Consider the following 24178-nt stretch of genomic DNA (forward strand, 5'->3'; position numbering starts at 1 on the left):
CAGCTGCAGTCTGCAGAATTCTCCTCTTCAAACAGTGATAAAGGGAGTCAACGTAAGTCTGGGGATTTAGATTTTACTGTTCTATTCTATTCTATTTTATTCTATTCTATTCTGTTCTGTTCTGTTCTGTTCTAAATAGTAATTTTGAGTGCCAGCATTTTTTTCCAGTATTAAAAGCACCATGGCTTCTATATATTTTTATTATACAATATATTATATTAAGAATCATAATTTTATTCTGTTTTCGAATAGTATAGAATAATATTCTATATTAGAATACAATTTTAATAGTATACTAATATTTAGAATAGTAGAGTCATTTTTATCATGTTTATTTACACTTTAATCAGAATGCCTAGGTTTATTATTCTATTCTATTCTGCTGTTGTTATCTATTCTCAACATTTTTAAAGGAATAGAAATCAAATTGAATTCACTAGGAGAGATCTTTTTGTGAATGTTTTTATACCTCCTGCTCATTATATTATCATTTGTTTCTCTCTCTCTTTACAGATTTCCAGGTATGTATTAATTTGCATTCGAAAAAAGTGTAACCAAATAAATTGATATTCTTCACAGCCAAAACTGATCACATTACATGTTTAGTTAGTTCATTTAGCAGATACTTTTATTTAAACCAAGTTAAAATGAGGAATACTACAAAAGCTGTTCATCGTAAATAGACAATAGCAGTATTAGCTTTTCGGAAATAATCAAAGATTTTAGTGAGTCAAGTTTGCAACCTTCAATCTCACAATTTTACAATCAGATTTTTATAATAATGGCACAAATCACAGTTGTGGTTATATGTGGTCTTACAGTGGTCTTCTCTCTTATATAGAATGGAGATGCCCAAAGCAGAAGGATAGACAGAGGGAATTCACTCCCTAGTATGCTGGAACAAAAGGTGATATAACCATGTCATCTGCCAACTAATCAAGAGTGTTTTGTAATCATCAGAGCTCTTGTACATATTGTTGTATGTGACATAAGTGACTGCTTGCTCTTGGTCAAAGTTCATTAATTGTGTGTTCGTTTGGCAGATTTACCCATATGAGATGCTCATTGTGACCCACAGAGGCAGAAACAAACTCCCACCTGGTGTAGACAGGACACGACTGGAGGTAAACATTGTTTTTGCTCATTATTTGACCCTGTTGCACTGTTCTGTTGGGAACAAAGGTTGACCATTGAACATCTCTCTCCAGAGGCACCTGTCACCTGAGGAATTTCAGAATGTCTTTAGAATGTCAATAGAGGAATTTGACCGGCTTTCCCTTTGGAAGAGGAACGACCTGAAAAAGAAAGTCTCTCTCTTCTAATAGAGGAGAAATGCGTTGTTTTACAAACACTGTCACATGTCTGCACTTCCACTTGTGAAAACAGTACAAGCGATAAAAGTTAAGGAAAGACAAGTAAATGTGATACAAGGAATGTGATTTTGGAGCCAGCAAAAAAATCAGTTATTCTTATCATTTGATAAGCCCCATATCTGATTGCAGCTAACAATCATGTCTGAGTCATGGATGTTGTCTCTTTTTCTAGTTGCAGCTACTATGTCAGGACTTTACTGAGGTTACTGAGTCCTCTTCTCTGTGTGCTTTGTAAAGCTAAAATGATACACACAGACATGAAGGCTAGCAGTACACATGAAGCAGATATGAATCGCTCTAGTCATTTAAGTAGACCAAATCCCTGCAGAACAGAATGATTCAGAAGTCCAGTTGAACCAGCAGGAACCTGTGAGTTTCATTCACTATGAAGTCACTGCCACACTTCTCAGCCTTTATGCGCTAAGCATGAATTACCTTCAGAATATGGGTCAGTGACATAACGCTCATTCCCGCCAAGATGTATTAATTTATTAAAATACCTAAAAAATGCAATTCATACATATAATGACTTCACTACACCTCTTCTATGATGAGCATGATTTTTGGGGAGCACACAGTAAAAATTGCGGTGTATAATGAAGTAAAAAAAATAAAAAATACAGCACTGATATAATGAAATCACCAAGCCCAAATTAAAAGAATGAAATACTTAACAAGAAAACCTTATTAAGTAGTTTTGCATAATCTTTTATTATTATTTATTAGAAAAATATCTAATATTTTAACAAAACTGCTTTACTGCTTATTAATATTGAAAAAACTTTTGTCTGCTAAATCAAAGTCATGTGGTCCAACATAACACAGGAAATTATATTATAGAGGTTGATAAGGTTCTTAAAATGTCAAATAATTTAACCTTTGTATGACGTGTTAAGGTTAGTTCAGGTTGTAAAATGTCACGTGGTGCGACTCCCCAAAATCTTCATTATATTTATGAATTAATAAATCATGATATTTCTATAATTAATTCATGATATTTATAACAAATATTATATTTTTAGTCAATAATGTACACTTTATTTGAAAGCAATATGAAACCAATTTACATTAATACAAAGAATGCAAACTTGGCACTAGATTTTTTAAAATTCTTTATAGTCTTATTTGTCATTGACCCATATTTGTGAATTAAGCAAAGCAGCTATTGCTGATAGTTTGGAAATTAGTACAGTTTATACAAGAGACTTAAGATGCACATATATTGCACACCCTCATTCTTTATACCTTAACACCAATATAAAACAAACAGTATAATACCTTAATACCAATGCAAATACCAGCGGTAAGATATACGTACACGTATAGCAACAATTCTCATGGCAACAGGGAATGTTACAGAGTGAGTTTGCTGTTCCAAAGAGAGCTACTGTACATTAGTGAGAGTTTACTAAATATTGGATATGAGACGTATGAATCGTGCATGGCAAATGTATCCTGCTTTTCTTCAATGATGATGGATTGTGAATTGTGAGTGTAATCAATACTTCTCTTCTTCCGCAAGATGTATTGATCAAACAGTTTCACTCGCTCCTTCTATTCTTCCGTCTTTTTTTCGCTCCCTCTTCCCCATTTTGCTGCTATTGCCTTGTAAAGCACCTTTACTGTTTTGGTTCTATCCTCTCTTGTTGTTGACGGGTGGAATTTTCTTTTTTACAGTGTTCCTGTTTTATAGGATAAGGATAGGTTAGGATATAAAGGGATTTAATTTGTTAACACCTGATGGTTGCTGCTTGCCTGATGGTTTGATTTTTCAACCCTAGTTTTTGCTTTCTGTAGATTTACAGAATTTAACTGGCTCCCTTTCAGTGCATGGGTGTGAATTTGAATTGAATTGGTCACGACTTACAGGATGATGAATTGGAATTACAGGAAGATTAATTTACTGAACTGCAATTTTTTTTTAAATCAACACAATTCACACAACAGAGATGTATACTTTGATTAACTATATTAATTATAATTATATGAAAATGAATGAACTAATCTCAAATCTGTTCTGAACGGCACAGATCCCTGTAGTTCATATATTCTTCTTGCCCACTTCTAATGACATCTTATGTGTGTTGATCTCTGAGCAAATGAAATTATTATGCTTTTATTGCTCCAATGACCAAATGAAGTGCTTAGATAGAGCGCATGCTTTGTACCTAGAGTTTGTACCTACAGAACGTAATGTAACGAGCAAAACAATCACTAAAAAGCAACACATATCAACTTGAGAATGTAGAAGTACAAAAATAGACATTCCACATTCAGTTTTTTAGAAGTACTGCTCAAAAGGAAATATGAGACTGCTGGCTAGAGAGCTATTCTTAGCTTTTTGCCTATTTACAAACCATTAGTATTATTTGTTGTTTTAATAGCCTGCTGCCAGCAATTTGCTGTTCCTTCAACAGGACAAAATAACTTATTTTATGTGAACACAATCTGACACCCGATTTACACTTCACAATACTCAGTAATCATGAAATTATGCTACTTATCAATCATGATAATCATCGTTTTTTTTTTGTTTGTTTTTTTTCCCCCAATGACAGCTTAAAGTTGTGTTTTGTGGCTTCAGAAGTTAGGCCATCTTTATGAAATACTTTTTGCTGAATATTTTGCAGTAAGGCACTCGTACTACATCCTAAAGCACTTGATTCACTAATACACTTAAAAGGTTGAATGTTTTCACAGTGCGAAAATATGCTCTTTTTAACCACATGTACATGCATCTGACAATTTTCATGTGAAAAATGTTCCAAATATTAACATAATATTTATCTTTCTCTACTTCATGAATAGTGCTTTTCTTCTTTTCCTTTTTTTATGTGAAAGTGTGATGAATGAAAAAATAAATAAAATGGATTTAGTAAAGTGAGTGTACATTGTTGTGATTTTATCAGTGGTATTGTGGTTTTAATATTTTGATTTGTAAGTGGCTTACTAATGATTTTAACAGATCATTTGAATTAATATTAAGTTTAATAAAGTTTATGATTTTAACAGCATTTTGTGTCTGTTTTTTTTTTGGGGGGGGGGGGGTGAAAATGTGATTAAGCCTTTCACATCCTATATAATAGGATAAATAAAGTTAAAGTGGGAAACTTTTGACAGTCATCTTAACATAACTGTGGATGTCTGGATGCTAAAGTGAAGAAACTTAAAGTTTTGTGAGCGAACCATAGGTTTCTTACAAAAGCATTGATATATAATTTTTCTTCCTCCTATTGAATCACCAGTATTAAGGTCATGTAAATTGCGCCATGTTTTCATTTGTAAAGTGATTTTCTTATTATTTTCCTATTATAAATTAAATTAACATTTACTACCTCACATAGATAAATACTTGACTGTTCATTGGTATTGTCTAAATTCAAGAGGGTGGCGCTGTTGAGCTGCTGTACATTGGCCGATTTCAGAAGCACAGCTGGAGGCGGAGAGTTCAGTGATACAGAGATGTGGAGTGGATGTTGACAATGTAGCTGCTTGTTTGGACAGTTTCGCTGTTATCTTCGTTTGACTGTCGCCTGACCTGCAAGTCTCCCTTGATTCACTTCGAAATTGCACTTAAATTTACTTTAACTTCGTTTACACATCCAGGAACAGACACAGCGATGAACTCTGGACGCGACCGAGAACATTTCACTTGGACGCTTTGATCATTTCCAGCGATGGACAAGCAAAAAGGTATTTCTCTGTTGTCACATCAGTCTGTAGTCTGTATGAGAGTCTGAGTGCAGCGCTCCTGTGAAAGCTTCATATAGGCAACATCACATCCACATATCATCCACACAGGTATTTTCCATATGAAAAAAAAAAAAAAAAAACTTTTTTTTTGAGTCAGCTGGCGTGGAGTGGCATTGGCACTGGCACTGTCATTTTGAGCTATCGAGCAAGATACTGTAATCTTAACTGTCCTTGTAAGTTACTTTCCACTAGTTAGTAATCCTAGTAATCATATTAAATAGTTTTAATATAAGATCTCTTATGCCGGTTTTGTCTCATTTAGTCTCCCAAAGCCTGCAGAAAAAGTCTGTGGCCAGTATCATTAACTTTTTTTTCTTTTTTCTTTTTTTTTTCCCTTTTTTTTTGTAGTTGAATCTTTTATATAAAGTGACATAGTGAATTAAAGTGCCTAAATGTCTTGATGAATCAGTCCCACTGGGATTCAAACAACCTTTCCACTACCAAAACTACACCACCACTGTAAAAGATCATTCATTTCTGAACATATCTCAGTAGCTCTTTCAGAACTCAGGTGTTGAATTTTTCATTGTGGATTTCTCATAATTGCAGTTAGTGTTGTTGTAGCCATGCAGATTTGATCATTGTTCTGGAATGTCAGTTAATAGTCCTACAGCTTCCCCCATCAGCCACTCCACCACAAATCTCAGGAGAGGAGCAAGTTTCTCAGTTTGTTTAAGTTAAGGTCAGAGAGCAGTGCTAATTTCACCAGCGGCGGCATAGTGTGAAGTCTGACAGGAGCAAATGAGCTACTCCACCTCCTCCTGTGCTCCTTTCTGTTTCTGAAAACAAAACAAAAAAATTGTTGGGAAACAAAACTGACATTATGGATAATATTACCGTTTAGCCTGGAGTTGGAAGATATTTAAAAAATGTGCTAAATATTGAAAAATTATATATGTTGTTGATATAAAATTAAATAACTTTGCAATAATTTTCATTTAAATATATTTGTTGTATGAGAGCTTAAGACAGATTTAAGTCTCAGCAACAAGAACGGTGTTGGAGTTGATCATTTCAAATAATTTCAGTGAATCAGTTCAGTCTTTTTCAGTGAATTATTAAAAACAAATGGTTGAAGAGCATTCACACACCCAGTGAATTGCACTGATGAAGCAACCTGAACCCAACTGTTGACATTTGCATTGTGGCTATATCTGATAACTTGACAAAGTTGAGAAAAGTTAAACTTTATGGAAATGAGCAGCAACTACCAATTGGAGTGAAGACAGTGAGTGGAGTGGAGGTCATATGATCTGTCACTTACTGCAGTCAATGGTCTGAAAGTTGAAGTGAATCCTTGCAGTTATTAATTTTCCAATTTTATGTAAGAAAATGGCACACTGTGAGGTATAAAGTTACAATTGCAATAACAAAATATTAAGTCACAACATTTTATTTTGTTTTGACTTGGAACTGGCTAGGTAGTCATTTCCAAAGTAGGGCTGTCAAACGATTAAAGGTGCCCTAGAATGAAAAATTGAATTTATCTTGGCATAGTCAAATAACAAGAGTTCAGTACATGGAAATGACATACAGTGAGTCTCAAAATCAATTGTTTCCTCCTTCTTATATAAATCTCATTTGTTTAAAAGACCTATGAAGAACAGGCGAATCTCAACATAACACTGACTGTTATGTAACAGTCGGGGTGTACGCCCCCAATATTTGCATATGCCAGCCCATGTTCCCAACATTATGAAAGGCATTAGACAAGGGCAGCCATAATGTTTCAGGGCAGTCTAAATGTTTCGTTAGCATGTTGCTAATGTACTGTTAAATATGGTTAAAGTTACCATTGTTTCTTACTGTATTTACGGAGACAAGAGCGGTCGCCATTTTCATTTTTAAACACTTGCAGTCTATATAATTCATAAACACAACTTCATTCTTTATAAATCTGTCCAACAGTGTAGCATTAGCCGTTAGCCACGGAGCACAGCCTCAAACTCATTCAGAATCAAATGTAAACAATATAACAGTTTACAATACTCACATAATCCGATGCATGCATGCCGCATGCATGACGAACACTTTGTAAAGATCCATTTGAGGGTTATATTAGCTGTGTAAACTTTGTTTATGCACTGTTCAAGGCAAGCGCGAGCTCCGTGGGCATGGAGCATGAGAATTAAAGGGACAGTAGCCCTGAATTGGCTCATTTATAATGATGCCCCAAAAATAGGCAGTTAAAAAAATGAATTAAAAAAAATCTATGGGGTATTTTGAGCTGAAACTTCACAGACACATTCAGGCGACACCTTAGACTTATATTACATCTTTTTAAAAAAAGTTCTAGGGCACCTTTAATCGCGATTAATCGCATACAAAATAAAAGTTTGAGTTTGCCTAATATATGTGGGTGTACTGTGTGTAATTATTATGTATATATAAATACAAACACATTCATGTATATATTTGAGAAATATTTACAAGTATATGTATTTATTTATATTTTTATATAATTTATGTTATATATAAATACAAATATTTTGTACATAAAAATATTTTGTACATAAATAACATATTTCTCTTAAATATATACATTAATTTGTGTGTATTTATATATACATAATAATTACACACAGTACACCCACATATATTATGCAAACTCAAATTTTTATTTTGTATACGATTAATCATGATTAATCGTTTGACAGCCCTGTTTCCAAGGTAAAACAAAATAAAGGTATGTGTTTGGTAAGATTTTTTTTAAAAATGTTTTTGAAAGAAGTATTTTATGCTTTTTTATTTAAAAATATATATATTTATTTATTTATACAGTAAAAACTTTCATATTTAGGGGTTCAAGCACAAAACCCTATTGTAATTGCTCAGATTATTTTTTGCTCAGATTATTATTTTTCTTCTTCCCTAAAACTGATCGGGCAGCCCAAACTGTAAGGCCGAGAGACTTGAAACTTTGTCAGATGGTAGTAGTCTTGCTCGTTACTCAGATACCCGGACTCATCCAAAATTGCTTATAACTAGACTTTTTGTCCTATAATCAAGTTTCTTATATCATTGGATTCCTTGGCTCAAGACAGGCAAAACTAAATTTTGAATTACGGTCGCTAAGGGGCGCCAAAACAAGATAAGAGTGGAGCCACATTTACTAAAATATAACTTGAGAACGAAATTAGATATTTGCACCAAACTTGGTACACATGTTTAGGGGCTCAGTCTTTGGTCACGATAAAAAAAAAATGCGTCGATTGGACACTACGTGGTGCTATAACTTGAAAAAAAGATCTCCTCATTCTGAACAACTTTGCCTCAAGAACCAATGCTGTCAATCAAATCGTTCATTAATTATATGCGAACTAGTCCTAGGTTTTTCGCCCCCTAGGGTCGCTATAACACAGTCATTTAGAAAGTGGGCGTGGCTAAATATACCCAAAAGCCTATAAAGCCTAAACGAAAACTCAGAACTTCACAAAAAATAGGTGAGCACATGCAGCATATGACTCTAAAGAAGCATGCCAATTTTTATGGCGATTGGACCATAGGTGGTGCTATAACTGTTAAAAATCTTTAAAAAACATATGTTTTTAATGTTTTTGGATGAAAATGTGTATAATTTTGGGTGTGGTCGACTTATTTTCACAGGAGTCACGTGCTTAGACTCCTGAAACCTTGCCGAGTCCAAGGACACCAGACTTGCCAGGTTTCGGCTTATGGTTTGTGCAACGTTGTGATTTAGCGCTTAAAAACTTTTGCGAATATCTTCGAAACCGTTAATCCGACCGAGACTAATCCAGCGTTGGAAACACGAAACCTAAGTTGATTAACTAAATGTTTTAGCCCAAGTCTCAAAATTTTGATAGGAAATGGCAAAAAAATCCAATAAAAGACGTTCTAGGGTCATTTTTTATGCTCTCATATATATAAGTATCTATAACTTCAAAAGGAAATTAGATATTTTCACCAAAATTAACACACATATGTATGGGCACACTCTGAAGACACCCAAAAAAAGTGGTGGAGATCAGGCAATAGGTGGCGCAATAACTGTCAAAAAACTTTTTAAAAACATATTTTTTCTTATTAAATTGCCTCTATTGGCTGTAATTGGTCTTGTCCATCTATGATTTAAGTGTTTACATGCTTGCTGAATAAAATATAATACCTTTTCATGTGCTTAAAGGCCTTAAAGTGCTTGAACCCTGGTAAATGCTGTTTGCAGCTTTAATGAGAATTGTTATTGTAATTTAAAATAACTGTTTAATATATTTTAAAATGTAATTTATTCCTGTAATGGAAAAGCTGAATTTCCAGCAGCCATTACAGCCAAAAAACAAACAAACAAAATCTTATTGACCCCAAAGTTTGAACAGTATTGTATGTAGGTAAATTTTACTGCTTATTGTTATTTTGGTGCATATACAGTTGGTGCATTAAAAGCTAATTAGCAATTTAGATGTATCGAGTGAAAACTAATGAGGAAGATGCTTTGATTTTTAAAAGATTTTAGCTTTTTTAGTTAAACACAATTTCAAGCTGTTTTAGAACAAATACATAAATATATAATGTATATAACTCATTTAGCCTGGTCATGCTGTTTTTTTTTTCTTTTTTTCAACAAGATTTTTTCCTGTTCCCTGTTCTGTCACTATCGGTCAAAACAAGAATGTGACCTCCCACACCAACACACACACATAGGCGTAATTTGCGGGTGGGACATGTCCCCACCATTTTTTTTTTTAAATCCACTGAAATAGTGTGGAAGGCTCAAGAAAAATCCAAATCCAACATTCTTCATAATTTAATGTAACACAATGTAATACATGTAACACAAAATACATCTGCGGTGACCAGACTGGCCTGATCTGTAAAACACACACATATTAGGATTTATAAAAAATAAACAGCAAAAGTATGTGTGCACACTCTGGACTGTACACAATCTGATCGAAGTGATGAAGTACACAGAATGCTTTACATTTACACATTTAGATTAAATATGTTTAAATAAACACACAAATTGCATGAAATTTTTAGATTACATAAAATTACATGTAAAATTACCCAGAAGTTAAAATAAGTGACTTTACGGTATGTATAGAAATGGATGTGCTGCTTTTCTAATACTTTTCCCATGACATGCTACATTTTAAAGGTTTAATGATCATGAGGATTGCTTAGCTGTAAAAATGTATCTCTATATTGCAGAAATCACAGTCAGAGTGCAAAGAAATATTTTTACTTGAATAATGTTGCTGCCATACTTGACTTAGAAGATCGCTTTAGCAACATGTACATTTCCAGACTCGCCCAGTGGTTGGCTGATTCAAATTGCTGCAATGATACTGTACAGAGAGGCTGCTCACTGCAAAACTAATGGGCGGAGCTTGACATCCAGCTCCCCCTCTCTGTACCTAAGGTCCAACCACACCCTAACTTTAACCTTAAGTAGGTCAAGCTCCACTCATTTGGCTCTGCAGTGAGCACCACTTGACTGCACAGTGTGCTGTTGGTGTCACTTGGCAACTATACATTGCGCATCCCATTCCAGTTGCACTGTCCATTAAATGCGCTAATATTCAAAGATCTGGGTGCTTCTGTCTCTGCTTAGCCTGAGTAAAAAAATAAAAAAACAAATGGCTGAGCCTGACGCTGAAGTCTGTTGATGTCCTAAAATTACAAATTAAGTACAAATTAAGCATATCATTATTTTCCTTCCTTCCATCTACCATTTCAGTGCAGTCCTTGTAATAATCCAGCATGCAATGTATCTGGTTGCCATAACAACTTCACACACTAGCTGATGCTTTGCTGTCATAAAAGTGCTTAAATATTATGTATGAAGTTACAATAGTTCAAGATTTCAGCATGAATATATAAAGCAGATGTAACCCCCCCCCACCCCATATAAAACACCACAGTCCCCACCTGTAACGTGTAGTGATTGTAGTAAGTGCATGACGAATAGGGATGTCCAAAAGAACAATCTTAAATCACAAATCAACAGACTGAGATAGAGCCGATGGAAGTGGAGACCCAGGTGGAGCTGCAGAGCCAATAAGACCATGCAACACCATTGGATCAGGAGACTGAGGTGGAGCCACAGTGACAAGCGTCCACGGTGGAGCCAGGGTGACTGAGGACCAAGATGAAGCCGGGCTGAAGGAAGAGCCTGACGTAGCCAAAGGGGTGGAGGGACAAAGTGCAACTGAAGGCATGGAAGTCCGTGGCGCAGGCAGAGCGACGGCGCTGGAGGGACGAGGGAGCCCGGTGGAGCCATGAGGACGACGGTTCCAGGTGGATCCAAGGGAGGGAAGAGCCAAAATGGAGGCAACTGGTTGACAGGCTGAGGTGGAGTGATGGGCTCGGTGGCTGGAGGCAGAACAAAGGGATCCTTTTGCCAAGGCGGAGCTGGAGAACATCAGAGGAGGAGCCAAGGGACTGAAGGGAACCAGCAGAGGTGGAGCAGAGGAACTGGCTGTTATAGGCGGAGGAGGTGGGAGAGGTAGGCTGGGCGGAACTTTGTAGACACCTGAGACTTGGAGCTGGGAGGGACCAGCAGAGACACAGGAGACCTTGAGCTTGGCAGGATCCAGGAGACTTGGTGAGGGCATCTGGTCAGAATCTGCATTGGGCTCATGCTCACAATTGGCTCATTCATGCTTGCTGGAGCAGACATTGTGGCAGGCTCGGGTTCTATGTCTAGGTGGGCTCTGGCATATGCTCCGTGCAGGGTATGGGAGGTGGCTGGCTGGGCTCTGGGTCTGAAATGGGGCTGGTGATGTCTTCCTAAGCGGGGCAGATGGTGAATTGAGATCCTTTATCCACCACCCACTCCACAAACACAGCAAAATTCAAAGGGCTCTACATGATCCCAGCTGAGGAATATGGGTCTTCTCTAGCGAAACGACCTGTCATTTTCAACAACAAAAAAATGTATATACTTTTTTTTTTTTTGCCACAGATGCTAATCTTGTACTAGCTCTGCGATGTGCCATGCATTACGTAATCACATTGGAAATGTCATGCGTGATGTAAGTGGAAGTACCGAGTCAGTGTCTACAAAGCAAATGTGCACAGACTGTCAAACGGCCTTTATAATAATAATGTCTAATTTTGAAGTTGGAGGAGAAAATAAGATGGATTTTTTCGCCATACCCCGGTACTTCTGCCTACGTCATGTGTGACCTTCCCAACGTGATTACGTAATGCATGGCATACAATGAAGTATGGGCTGTAAAACCCTGACTTCATCTCGGCTGGAGGGATAGGCTCTATTAGGTGTCAAATTTGAATCGGATTCAGCATAAGCGAGCATCCTAGAGGGGGGAAGCTCAGCTTCATCTTCCTCTCCAGAGGCCACTCTTTGATGCAGCTATTGACAACTGATCCTTAAACGGAGCACTGAATGACACGCTGGGTCCCCAGCTAGAAGGACCCGTGCCATCATCCAGCAACTCGACAGCACACGCCATACTAGAGGAGCGAGAGGTCTGTGGGGACTGATCCGGTGGAAGTGCTCCCATTGTAACCATCAGGTCTCCCAGAGTGCTAACCAGATTCGTGGCTCAGAGGGAACTCTTACCTACATGAAGAAAGAGAGTCGCGAATGCAATGCCGACATGGTCATATGCTCTCGCAGTAAGAACATGAACCATCCACTAACACCATGTTAGTGGCCCAGACATTTGAGACAGTGATCGTAGCCGCCAGATGAGGACAGGAAACAACAGCATCCAGAAACACACGGATGGAAAGACATCTTTAAAAAGAAACCTGTGCTTGCTCTTTTAGGGAAATCTGCTCATTTGCACCAAAGCGCCAAAGTATGAAAACACATACCAATCCACCTATGGATTGGACATGCCAGTGTTGTGCTAGCAGTTTTTTCGCAGATGTTAAACCGGCCAGCCAGACAATTTTTTGCCGCTTTGAGAAATTCAACTGAGACTCGTCATTGAGCAATAATACAGAGTCGGAATAAGTTCATTGGTATAGGACATTCAATCATATTTTATAAAATAGCACATATCTCCTTCCAAAAGTTTTTAACTTTTTCACATTCCCGCATCATAGCAAATGCTCTTTTATGAATGAAAATTCAGATTCACTCTGGAAAGGAACAGCAGCATATAGTGTTTCCTTGGTTACCGCTGTACACATAGCATCGCTGCACTCATAACTTATACATAGATAAGAGGAAAAAATTTTCATTCATTTTTTTCTGTAGATAGAGAGTTGCCTTAAGAGGTACATTCATATAAACCCCTAACACCAATTCAATATTCATATTTTTCCTGCTATGTTTCACACATCGCAACAGTGACATTCTCCTCTTTGCATCCATCTTCGGCGTGTCCAATCTCTGGCCTATGTCCTGTTTACTGACTTCATAATATTTCCACACAAATTACATTTTGGGAAATAATTGCAATGCAGTTTGTGTGTAAGTCCGGAATAGAGATTGGCCAAAATAAAACTAAAAACTTATTGGTCCCCACAACATAGGGTTTACCAGGACCATACACACACACACACACACACACACACACACACACACACACACACACACACACACACACACACACACACACACACACGTTTGTTTTTGTGAATTTTGGGGACATTCTATAGGTGTAATGGTTTTTATACTGTACAAACTGTATTTTCTATCCCCCTACACTACCCCTACCCCTAAACCTACCCATTACAGAAAACTATACACATTTTTACTTTCTCAAAAAAACTCATTCTGTATGATTTATAAGACTTTTGAAAAATGGGGACATGGGGTAATGTCCTCATAAATCACCCTCTCCTTGTAATACCTATGTCATACCTGTTATGATATAGACACGGAGGCAGAGATAAAAGCAATCCAGGTGAGTTTATTGGAACAATATGTGGAACACAGAGTGGTAATGGCTGTTATCAGGTTCTTGAGAGATGAATATAAAGTAATACTGTCCTTGTGTGGTTTGTGGATCCAGGAGTTGAGCTGAGATGGAGGGAGACGTTGGAGACACTCACACACACAGATGGGTAAGCACACGAAGGGACCAGGAGACGAAGGAGATGAAGGAGATCGCTGGAGCAGGTAAGTATGTTGAAGGGGAGTCCTTAAGGTAAGCATATACATGGCGTAGTGCAAACGAGACCGGACAGTGAGTGTGTGTGAGAGTGGTGGCTTTGTGGTGCTGGTGATTGCAGAGTGAATGAGGTGCAGGTGGCGGTGATTAATAAGCTGGTGATTGGGTGCGTGGGTACTGTGGTGAGGTGGAGCCTGGCGTGTCTGTGACAGTACCCCCCCTCCCACGGCCCGCTCCTGAGGGCCGCGGACCCCGACGTCGTGGTGGTCTTCCCCTGGGTCGTGGGGCAGGTCTGTCTGGATGGTTGGTATGGAAGTTCTGTAACAGAAGAGGATCAAGGATATCGTTCCTGGGAATCCATGAGCGTTCCTCGGGACCATAGTCCTCCCAGTCCACGAGGTATTCGAGTTTACCACCACGGCGCCGGGAATCCAAGATCTCGTGGACCACGTAGGCTGTGCCGTCCTCTAGGAGAAGTGGAAGGGGGGGCTCGGCGGCTGCCACGTCAGGCTCTGTGGAGGGAACAACAGAAGGGTGGTGAGGTTTAAGTAGAGACACGTGAAATGTAGGATGGATTCTACTATACTGTGCCGGGAGTTGGAGACGATAGGTGACGGGGTTGATCTGCCGAAGGATGGTGAACGGGCCAATGAAGCGGGGACTCAGCTTTTTGCAGGGCAGACGCATCCTGATGTCCCGGGTGGACAGCCAGACCTTCTGCCCCGGCTGGTAGACAGGAGCCTCGGAGCGTCGAAGGTCGGCTGCCATCTTGCGTCTGCGCAGGGCCCTCTGCAGCTGGTGGTGAGCTGAGTCCCACACCCTCTCGCTCTCCCGGAACCAGTAGTCGACTGCCGGAACGTTGGAGGGTTCCCCGTCCCAGGGGAACATCGGGGGTTGGTAGCCGAGTACGCACTGGAAGGGTGTTAGTCCCGTTGAGGCTTGGCGGAGAGAGTTTTGTGCGTACTCGGCCCAACCCAGGTACTGGTTCCAGGAGTTCTGGTGGCCGTGACAGAAGGTACGCAGGAAGCGGCCGATCTCCTGGATCTTCCGTTCCGTCTGCCCGTTCGACTGAGGATGGTATCCAGACGATAGGCTGACGGTCACACCCAGGAGGGAGAAGAAGGCTTTCCAGACGTGTGAGACAAACTGGGGTCCTCTGTCGGAGACGATGTCTTCAGGTAATCCATAATAGCGAAAAACATGATTAAACATTAGTTCTGCGGTGGCCATGGCGGTAGGTAGACCCTCCAGGGGTATCAGACGGCAGGACTTTGAGAAGCGGTCCACCACCACCAGGATGCATGTGTGACCGTCAGACTCGGGGAGATCGGTGACGAAGTCCACTCCCAGGTGTGACCAGGGTCTCTCAGGAACGGGCAGAGGAAAGAGCTTGCCGGTGGGAAGATGGCGTGGGCTCTTGGAGATGGCACACTCCCTGCAGCCCTGCACGTACCTCCTGACGTCGTTGGCCATGTTGGGCCACCAGAAGCGTTGTTTGAGCAACGAGAGGGTCTCCTTGACCCCCGGGTGACCAGTGCCAAGTGAAGAGTGAACGTTGTGCAGGAGTGGAGTGCGACGTGTCCGTGTGATGTACTGCAAGCCCGGTGGGCAACCCGGCGGAGTGCGTGTGGAGGCATTGGCGGAGGGAATGGTTTCTTCGGACCACTGGATGGGGCTCACGAAGATGGACTCCGGCAGAATAGTATCAGGTTTTTCGGGCTTTTCCTCAGGAGCATAGAGGCGAGATAAGGCGTCAGCCTTCGTATTCTTTGAACCAGGACGGTAGGAGATGGAGAAGTTGAATCTAGAGAAGAACATAGCCCAGCGAGCTTGGCGAGGATTGAGTCTCTTTGCGGCCTTCAGATATTCGAGATTCTTGTGATCAGTGAGGACTTGAAATGGGTGAGTAGCTCCCTCCAACCAATGCCTCCACTCCTCAAGGGCAAGCTTGACGGCCAGGAGTTCGCGGTCACCGATGTCGTAGTTGACCTCCGCCGGGTTGAGCTTGCGGGAGAAGAAGGCGCATGGATGGAGTCTACTTGGTGTCCCCTGCTGCTGTGAAAGGACCGCTCCCACTCCGGTGGTAGATGCGTCCACCTCTACTATGAACGGGAGGTCCGGGTTAGGGTGGACGAGGAGGGGAGCGGTGGTGAAGGCCTTCTTCAGGGTCTCAAAGGCGTCGGTGGCTAATGGAGACCAGGACAGAGACTTGGGCTGGTGACGGAGGAGGTTGGTGAGTGGACTGACGATTGTGCTGTAGTTTTTGATGAACCGGCGATAGAAATTGGAGAAACCTAGGAATCTTTGGAGTTCTTTGATGGTGGTAGGAGTGGGCCAGGACTGTATGGCGGAGACCTTCCCCTCGTCCATCCGGATGCCACTGTGATCAATCACGTACCCCAGGAACTGGACGGAGGGTTGGTGGAATGAGCATTTTTCAGCCTTGAGGAAGAGATGGAACTGCCGTAAGCGCTGGAGGACCTCCGCAACGTGGTGGCGATGTTCGGCCAAGCTCCGGGAGTAGATGAGGATGTCATCTATATAAACCAGAACGGACTTATGGAGAAACTCCCGGAGCACCTCGTGGATGAAATCCTGGAATACGGAGGGCGTTGACCAGGCCATACGGCATCACGAGGTACTCGTAGTGTCCAGTGGGCGTGACGAAGGCGGTCTTCCACTCGTCCCCCTCACGTATCCGGATGAGGTTATACGCGCTGCGGAGGTCCAACTTGGTGAACACAGTGGCACCGCGGAGATGTTCCAGGGCCGCTGGGACGAGGGGAAGTGGGTATCGGAACTTGATGGTGATCTTGTTGAGTGCACGGTAATCGATGCATGGCCTCAAGCCTCCGTCCTTCTTTGCCACGAAGAAGAAGCTTGAAGCAGCAGGGGAAGTAGACGGGCGGATGTAACCTTGTTCGAGTGCCTCCTTGATGTATTCCTCCATGGCCTTCTCCTCCGGTATGGACAGGGGGTATATGCGTCCCCTGGGCACTGGTTCACCCGGCAGCAGATCGATGGCGCAGTCCCATGGCCGGTGTGGAGGAAGCTTGGAGGCGCGTTGCGGGCAGAAGACGTCGCTGAAGGGGGCGTAGTCAGGGGGAACATCCACCGAGCGCTTCTCAACAGGGCTCTCGATGGACGTGGCATTCACGAGAAGAGACTTGGAGAGTGGAGGTTTTGGAACAGGAAGCGCTGGGAAGCAGTCTGGGAAGCAGTGATCGCCCCACTTCAGGACTTCGCCCGTGCGCCAGGAGATGTTGGGGTTGTGTTGTTCCAGCCACGGGCGCCCTAGAACCACGTCAGCGGTGGATTCCTCCAGAACCAGCAAATGGATGTGTTCAGTGTGCAGGATACCGATGCTGAGTTGTAGTGGACCCACGCAGTGACGGATGTGTCTGCGGCTTAGGGGTTTGCCCGTGATGGAGTGGATTTGATAGCTCGTCGGTGAAGGAGAGATCTTAAGGTTGAGTTGTCTACAGAGGGTGCCTGAGATGAAGTTTCCGGCTGACCCTGAATCAAGGAGCGCCACCACTGGAACAGAGATGTTAGCAGCAGTAAGAGTTACAGTTGTAGTGAGTGGTTTCATTTTCTGAATGGAGGGAAATATTGCACTCACCACGGGTCGAGGAGGACGGATTGGGCATGTGGAGAGATTATGCCCCATTGTTCCGCAATAGAGACAGAGATTCAGGGCCAGCCTTCTTTGTCTTTCGTTAGGGGTGAGACGAGAGTGATCAATTTGCATGGGTTCGTTGGCTGGTTCTGGGGAGCTGACGGGTTCGGACCGACGGAGGAGGTTAGTGGTGGATGACTGGCCCTGGTGTTCTTGAATGCACGACTGCATACGGGACCCCACGCGGATGGCGAGTTGGATGAAGCGTTCTAATCCCATGGAGTCCTCGTATGCAGCGAGATGCAGCCGCACGGAGGGTTCCAGCCCCTGACGGAACGTGGTGATGAGGGCTTGCTCGTTCCATCCGCTGGTGGCGGCTAGCGTTCGAAACTGCAAGGCATATTCGTTAACAGATAGGTTTCTTTGCTTTAGATTATAAAGTTTCTCACCAGTCGAGGAATCAGTCAGAGGTTTCCCGAATACTTCCCGGAAGTGGGAGACGAACGCCGAATAGGATTGGACGACTGGGCCTTTCTGGGTCCACAACGAATCTGCCCATTGCAGAGCCTTCCCTTGCAGTTGTGAAATAATGAACGCTATTTTAGCCGTGTCTGTGGTGTAGAGGTGCGGCTGCATCTCCAGGACCAGCTCACATTGGAGAAGAAATCCGCTGTATTCCTCCGCCGATCCAGAGTAGGGCGCCGGTTTGGCCATGGGACTGGCGGTGAATGCAGGTGAAGGAGTGGTGCTGGTGGGTGCGGAGACAGCCGTGTTGTGGGATGACGATGTTGAGGGCTGTGGTGTGAGTGCTCGACGCAGCACGTCCACGAGTTCCTGGAATGGATCGTTTGTCATCATGCCGTTAGTTGTTAGGGTCCGGTCTTCTGTTATGATATAGACACGGAGGCAGAGATAAAAGCAATCCAGGTGAGTTTATTGGAACAATATGTGGAACACAGAGTGGTAATGGCTGTTATCAGGTTCTTGAGAGATGAATATAAAGTAATACTGTCCTTGTGTGGTTTGTGGATCCAGGAGTTGAGCTGAGATGGAGGGAGACGTTGGAGACACTCACACACACAGATGGGTAAGCACACGAAGGGACCAGGAGACGAAGGAGATGAAGGAGATCGCTGGAGCAGGTAAGTATGTTGAAGGGGAGTCCTTAAGGTAAGCATATACATGGCGTAGTGCAAACGAGACCGGACAGTGAGTGTGTGTGAGAGTGGTGGCTTTGTGGTGCTGGTGATTGCAGAGTGAATGAGGTGCAGGTGGCGGTGATTAATAAGCTGGTGATTGGGTGCGTGGGTACTGTGGTGAGGTGGAGCCTGGCGTGTCTGTGACAATACCCATGTCATTATACAAATTTGTGTCCTGATATGTCACAAAAACACACACACAATCTCTCTTTTTCTGTTCTTCATAATATAAATTGCATAACATTCACTCCAGAATGGATTAATCTGTCATATTTCATTCATTACACATTTGTCTCATTTGTTTGTCTACTTAGGAGTTGTTCCCTGCTCAAAACACAGTTTAAATTAGTTATGGGGTTGTATTTTTCACATAAATGCTCACAGCTTGGATTCGTGAAGATCAAATTTGTTCAAAGTTGATTGTCAATCACACGCTGCTCTGATATTATGATTTTAGGTGTGCATATGTTTGAGACACCATTCTGTGAATCTGCTTGTTTGGCTATCATGTGATTACACCCAATAGTGGCATCAACTGCCATGTAAACATATTTAGATCCAAATGTATGTGTGTGTATGAGTGTATTTGTGTGTTTTTCCTGTATTTACTCATTTGGTAAACACAGTGCCACTTGAAAGCTTTGGTGGCCATCATGTTGTAGGCACAGGATATAGTAATGATGTGAGGACAGCGTTTCTTAAATGTATCATTTAGAAGAGATTTGGGGTAGAAAGTCACAAACAACACCTTTTTTCCACCTTTTTTCAGATCTGTGTACATATTCAGAATAGTAGTTAGTATTCCAATATACACTATTATTTTGGGGTCATTACAATTTGTTTTTAAGAAATTTAATAATTTTATTCAGCAAGGATGCATTAAATTATCAAAAGTGACAGTAAAGTCATTGTAAAACATTTCTATTTCAAATAAATTCTGTTATTTTGAACTTTATTGTCATCAAAGAAATAAAAAATGTATATCACAATTGTGTAATTATAATGTTAGTATTATAATTTTATTATTATAACATCAACTTAAACAGGGTTCCCACCAGTGCGTAATTAATCTCATCAAAAGAGAGTGATGCAGAGGCAATTGTCATTAGATTTTGAGTCTTTGCCTTGGACAGGCAACTTCTCGTGGCAGTTTTAATTTTGTTCTGGGGACTGAACCCCACTCTGCAGCCACACTGGAGAGCACTCACCACCAACTGCACAGGGGTGGGAATTACAGCTACAAGTTACTGTAGATCACCCTCAGTGTAATCTGCCAAAATGACGGACGGTCTTCAGATTTTTCCTTCACTGTTAAAAAAATTTAGTCAATTACGGAAAATTTTTGGTTAACTCGACCTTTGGTTGTGATTGCTATTGCTTTTGATCCCACTGAGAGCTAGCATGTTACCATGGACATCTGCTCAAGATTTCATTCATTTTTCTTTCCAGACAGACTTTCTATTGTATCAGACAAAAGGGTCAACTGTCAACAAGGGGTCAAATCAGTTGACCAGAGGTTATACACCCTTTTGAAGCATTTTGGCCAGGAATGCAAAATGTCTCTCTGTGTCCTCAGTAACACAAACACACAAAGTGGGTGTTTGAAGCATTTCCGAAATGTTGAAGACGCCCATGCACCTCAGGGCATTAGTTTTGCTAATGAATCAAATGGTCTCACCCCCTCATGGAACATGACATCTGTACAAGGATCCTGAAGTGATCCTACATGAATATAAATGCAGCCACTGTTGTGTGACATATGATGGAAGGCTTTTATTTCATATTGATTAATCAATGCCAATCATTGGAAGCATGCAAAACGTTTTGGCAATGTACTTGGTCCAAATTAAATTTACAAGCAAATGTTCAAAGTTTAACTTGAAGGAAGGTTAAATATAGAGATAATGAAATTACAGAGTTACACAGCTTGTACAAAGTGTATAGTAATTTACCTTGTCAAACAGTATATGTATTTTTTTCCATGAAATGGATATAAAATGTTCATTATCACTTTCTATAATGTAAAGAATCACTTTGACTTTTTAGTGTACACAGACAGTAGATCACCACAGAAAATAATTTGGCCTTGTCCCAAGGTTGGTGAAAACCTGTTGGGAAAAAAATGTGTTGACAATAATGCAGTTACAATGGAAGTCTACATTGCAGTATAAGTCATTTTGCATCTATTGCATTATTATTATTATTATTATTATTATTATTATTATAAATTATTATGGCAAAGTACAGCACAGATTAAGTCACATTTCCTGGAACATTCCTTTAATGCCATTGTTAAAAGATGACACAAGTTATGTTTTGAACAATGATTAGTAACTAATAGGATGGATCCATGAAAAAACATATTCCACATGATTAGTACAATTTATTAGCCAGTGTTAGTGTTTGAGATGCAAGGCAGAAATTAATAATTTAGCGGTACAGTGAGACACATCATCAATCCAAGGGTTTTCCTCTTTAGGTTGGGCCCAGTGATAGCAAGGTACAGTAATGGAAATCCAAGGAAAATTAGGATAGAAAAAATTACTTTAGAAATAAAGGTTCAGTAATAGAACCTCAGAGCAATAAAGGATGCGGGTTTGCGTGTGTGTGTTTGATTTCGACGGAAGCCAGTAGCTGGCTTCTTTGACCTTTGAAACGTTGTTATGACAATGCTCAATATTTATCCTCCACACATTTTACAGTTCCTGCACAAAGCAAGAATGGGTGGGGCAACTTCTTAGCGAACAGTTGTTATTGGCTCAAGTCTACGAGAAACAGTGGAATGTCAAAGAAATCAAATGTTATTTAAATGTGAATATATCTCAATAACACATGAAAGTGGGTGCATTCTTTTCAGATTCTCACATACATAATAATCTGATGAAGGCTACACATTGCTTTCTAAAGTGTGGCAGTGAGACATGGGGGAGTTTGGAGAAGAAAAGAGGCTACTGTGAAGACTGAGGCCTTGAGAATGACAATCTGAAGGACAGAGGGCCTTTGCCACAGTCAGCTATTGACATCTGGCTGGAGCTCTGTTTGCTTAATGACTTTACTGTTAGCACTCCATTGCCAGCTTTGTCACGTCTGAAGGTCAGTGTGTTCGATAAATGAAAACAGAAGTCTCATACTTTTTTTACAGGAAAGATTTTGGAAAAGGTGCTTACTATGTAAGTGATATTTGCCATCTCATTTACAGACCCATTTTTTTGAAAAATAACAGATTTCTGGTATTTTTTTACATATAATGCTTAACTGTGAGCTGTGCATTCACACTATCTTTTATTTGCATTTACTGTATACATTCATTTGTGACTGCAATATTGTCTAAGTTACTAGTGTAACCCTCATTCCCTTATGGAGGGAATGGAGACAATTTGTTGACGTATTCAGAAAGGCCAATGAAGTTGGCGTGTGGAATTTGAATGTCTTGCCACTCCCCCTGACATACGGGTATAAAAGGAGGCCAGCATGCTCCACACATTCAGGTTTGTGCTGAGGAGCCGAGACGATGTCTCAACCACTTCAGCTGGAGTTCAGAGTTGTGGCAGAAGAGACACAAAATCTACATTTCCACCATCAGGGAACGAGGATTATATTAGTAACCGTGATGTTCCCTTTCTGTTGGTCACTTTCGACGTTGTGTCCTTGCAACGCCCTGGGTAAATGACCTCAGGTCTGCCCATATCAGGGGACCCCCTCACCTCTTGGAAGAGGTCACTCCAGCTGTAGGGCTGAGTACACCTGGTTGTTAATGTTGGGGAGCATTGTCCTCTGTTAAGAAAGGAAACCACATCCTATACCCAAAGGGGACGTTAGTATGTGGAAAGTACATCCTATGGACTCACCTAATGGGGAGTACTGCATAGGAAAAGAGTCCCTGTGGTGGGCTCTACCTGACAAGGGAGTGACTACTAGCCACAGGAACTAGCAGCAGAGCAGGCTTCATCCAGGGGAAGACACAGGGTTTGCCTATAGGGAAATCAAACTGTGGAAAAAAACATCATATGGGATCACTACATATGGAGCACTTAGCCAGATTACAAGGGCTCACCTGAAAGGGGCATAACATGAGAAATGGGCCTGGTAGTGCGCCTGGGGAACTCTCTGAGACAAAAAGGCGGACGTTACCACCTCAGAGAGGGGGAGGGTGCCCATGCAAGCTAAAAAAAAACCTCAGTTGTCTCAGAGTTTTACATGTTCTCACCCAAGACTAGAGATGAAACTAGTTTCATGTGGAGATATTAAAATCCCGTGAAGGCGTTGGGTGTAGCCCAGCCCGCAGCTCTACAGATGTCTGCTAATGAAGCACTGTTTACCAAAGCCGATGTAGCCGCGATACCCCTGGTGAAGTGAGCTCTCACTTCCAATGGGCATGGTACGCTTTAGGCCTGATCAGTCCGGAGAATGGCATCCACAATCCAGTCGGCCAATCTCTGTTTGGAGACCGTGTTCCTCTTCTGCTGAGCTCCAAAGCACATAAAAAGATGTTCAAATCGTCTGAAGCTCTGCGTGCAGTCCAGGTATATGTGCAAAGCACGCAATGGACACAAAAGAGACAGGGTTGGGTCTCCCTTGTCAGGAGGAATCGCTTGTAAATTCACCACTTGTTCCCTGAAGGGATTAGTGCAGTGGTTCCCAATCCTGGTCCTGGAGGCACCCCAACACTGCACATTTTGCATGTCTCCTTTCTCTGACACACCCTTTTCAGGTCTTGGAGTCTCTACTAATGAGCTGATGACCTGGAGCAGGTGTGTTTGATTAAGGAGACTTGCAAAATGTGCAGTGTTGGGGTGCCTCCAGGACCAGGATTGGGTACCACTGGATTAGTGGGAACTTTGGGCACATAGCTGGCCTGAATTTCAGGCATGATTCACTAACAGGGAAGGCTTGCAAGTCCCCCACCCTCTTGATGGAGGTAAGCACAATCAGGAGGGCTGTCTTCATAGAGAGGGCGCTAAGCTCGATTGATTGTATTGACTCAAATGGATCTTTCTGTAAGACCAAAGAAAGATCCCAAGATGGAGTCTTGAAGGTCTTGAAGGATTCAACCTTTGCACACCTCTCAGGAAACTAATGATCAGGTCCTGAACAGGTCCCCTGGGTTCTGTCACTCACAATTTTGTGGGTTTGCCACTTTTGCGGCCATGTACACTTTCAGGGTGGATAGGTGCCTCTCGAGGC

The 24178-nt window shown here is 41.5% G+C and overlaps 2 protein-coding genes across 4 annotated transcripts in view; both read left to right on the forward strand.

Moving 5' to 3' along the window:
• LOC137026475 (dematin-like) overlaps nucleotides 1-4381 on the forward strand; it is a 34611-nt gene extending 30230 nt beyond the window's left edge. The window contains exons 13-17 of the mRNA XM_067393829.1: nucleotides 4-118; nucleotides 514-521; nucleotides 842-907; nucleotides 1044-1124; nucleotides 1209-4381. Of these exons, the coding sequence (XP_067249930.1) occupies nucleotides 4-118; nucleotides 514-521; nucleotides 842-907; nucleotides 1044-1124; nucleotides 1209-1322 (384 nt within the window). The 3' untranslated portion in view covers nucleotides 1323-4381. The remainder of the gene's footprint in view (nucleotides 1-3; nucleotides 119-513; nucleotides 522-841; nucleotides 908-1043; nucleotides 1125-1208) is intronic.
• A 468-nt stretch (nucleotides 4382-4849) lies between these two features.
• si:dkey-220o5.5 (actin filament-associated protein 1-like 2) overlaps nucleotides 4850-24178 on the forward strand; it is a 67752-nt gene continuing 48423 nt past the window's right edge. For all 3 annotated transcript variants that reach the window (XM_067393992.1, XM_067393995.1, XM_067393994.1), the window contains exon 1: nucleotides 4850-5066. In XM_067393992.1, the coding sequence (XP_067250093.1) occupies nucleotides 5051-5066 (16 nt within the window). In that variant the 5' untranslated portion in view covers nucleotides 4850-5050. The remainder of the gene's footprint in view (nucleotides 5067-24178) is intronic.

The sequence above is a fragment of the Chanodichthys erythropterus genome, chromosome 9 (assembly GCF_024489055.1).
Source record: "Chanodichthys erythropterus isolate Z2021 chromosome 9, ASM2448905v1, whole genome shotgun sequence".
NCBI classification, from domain to species: Eukaryota; Metazoa; Chordata; class Actinopteri; order Cypriniformes; family Xenocyprididae; genus Chanodichthys; species Chanodichthys erythropterus.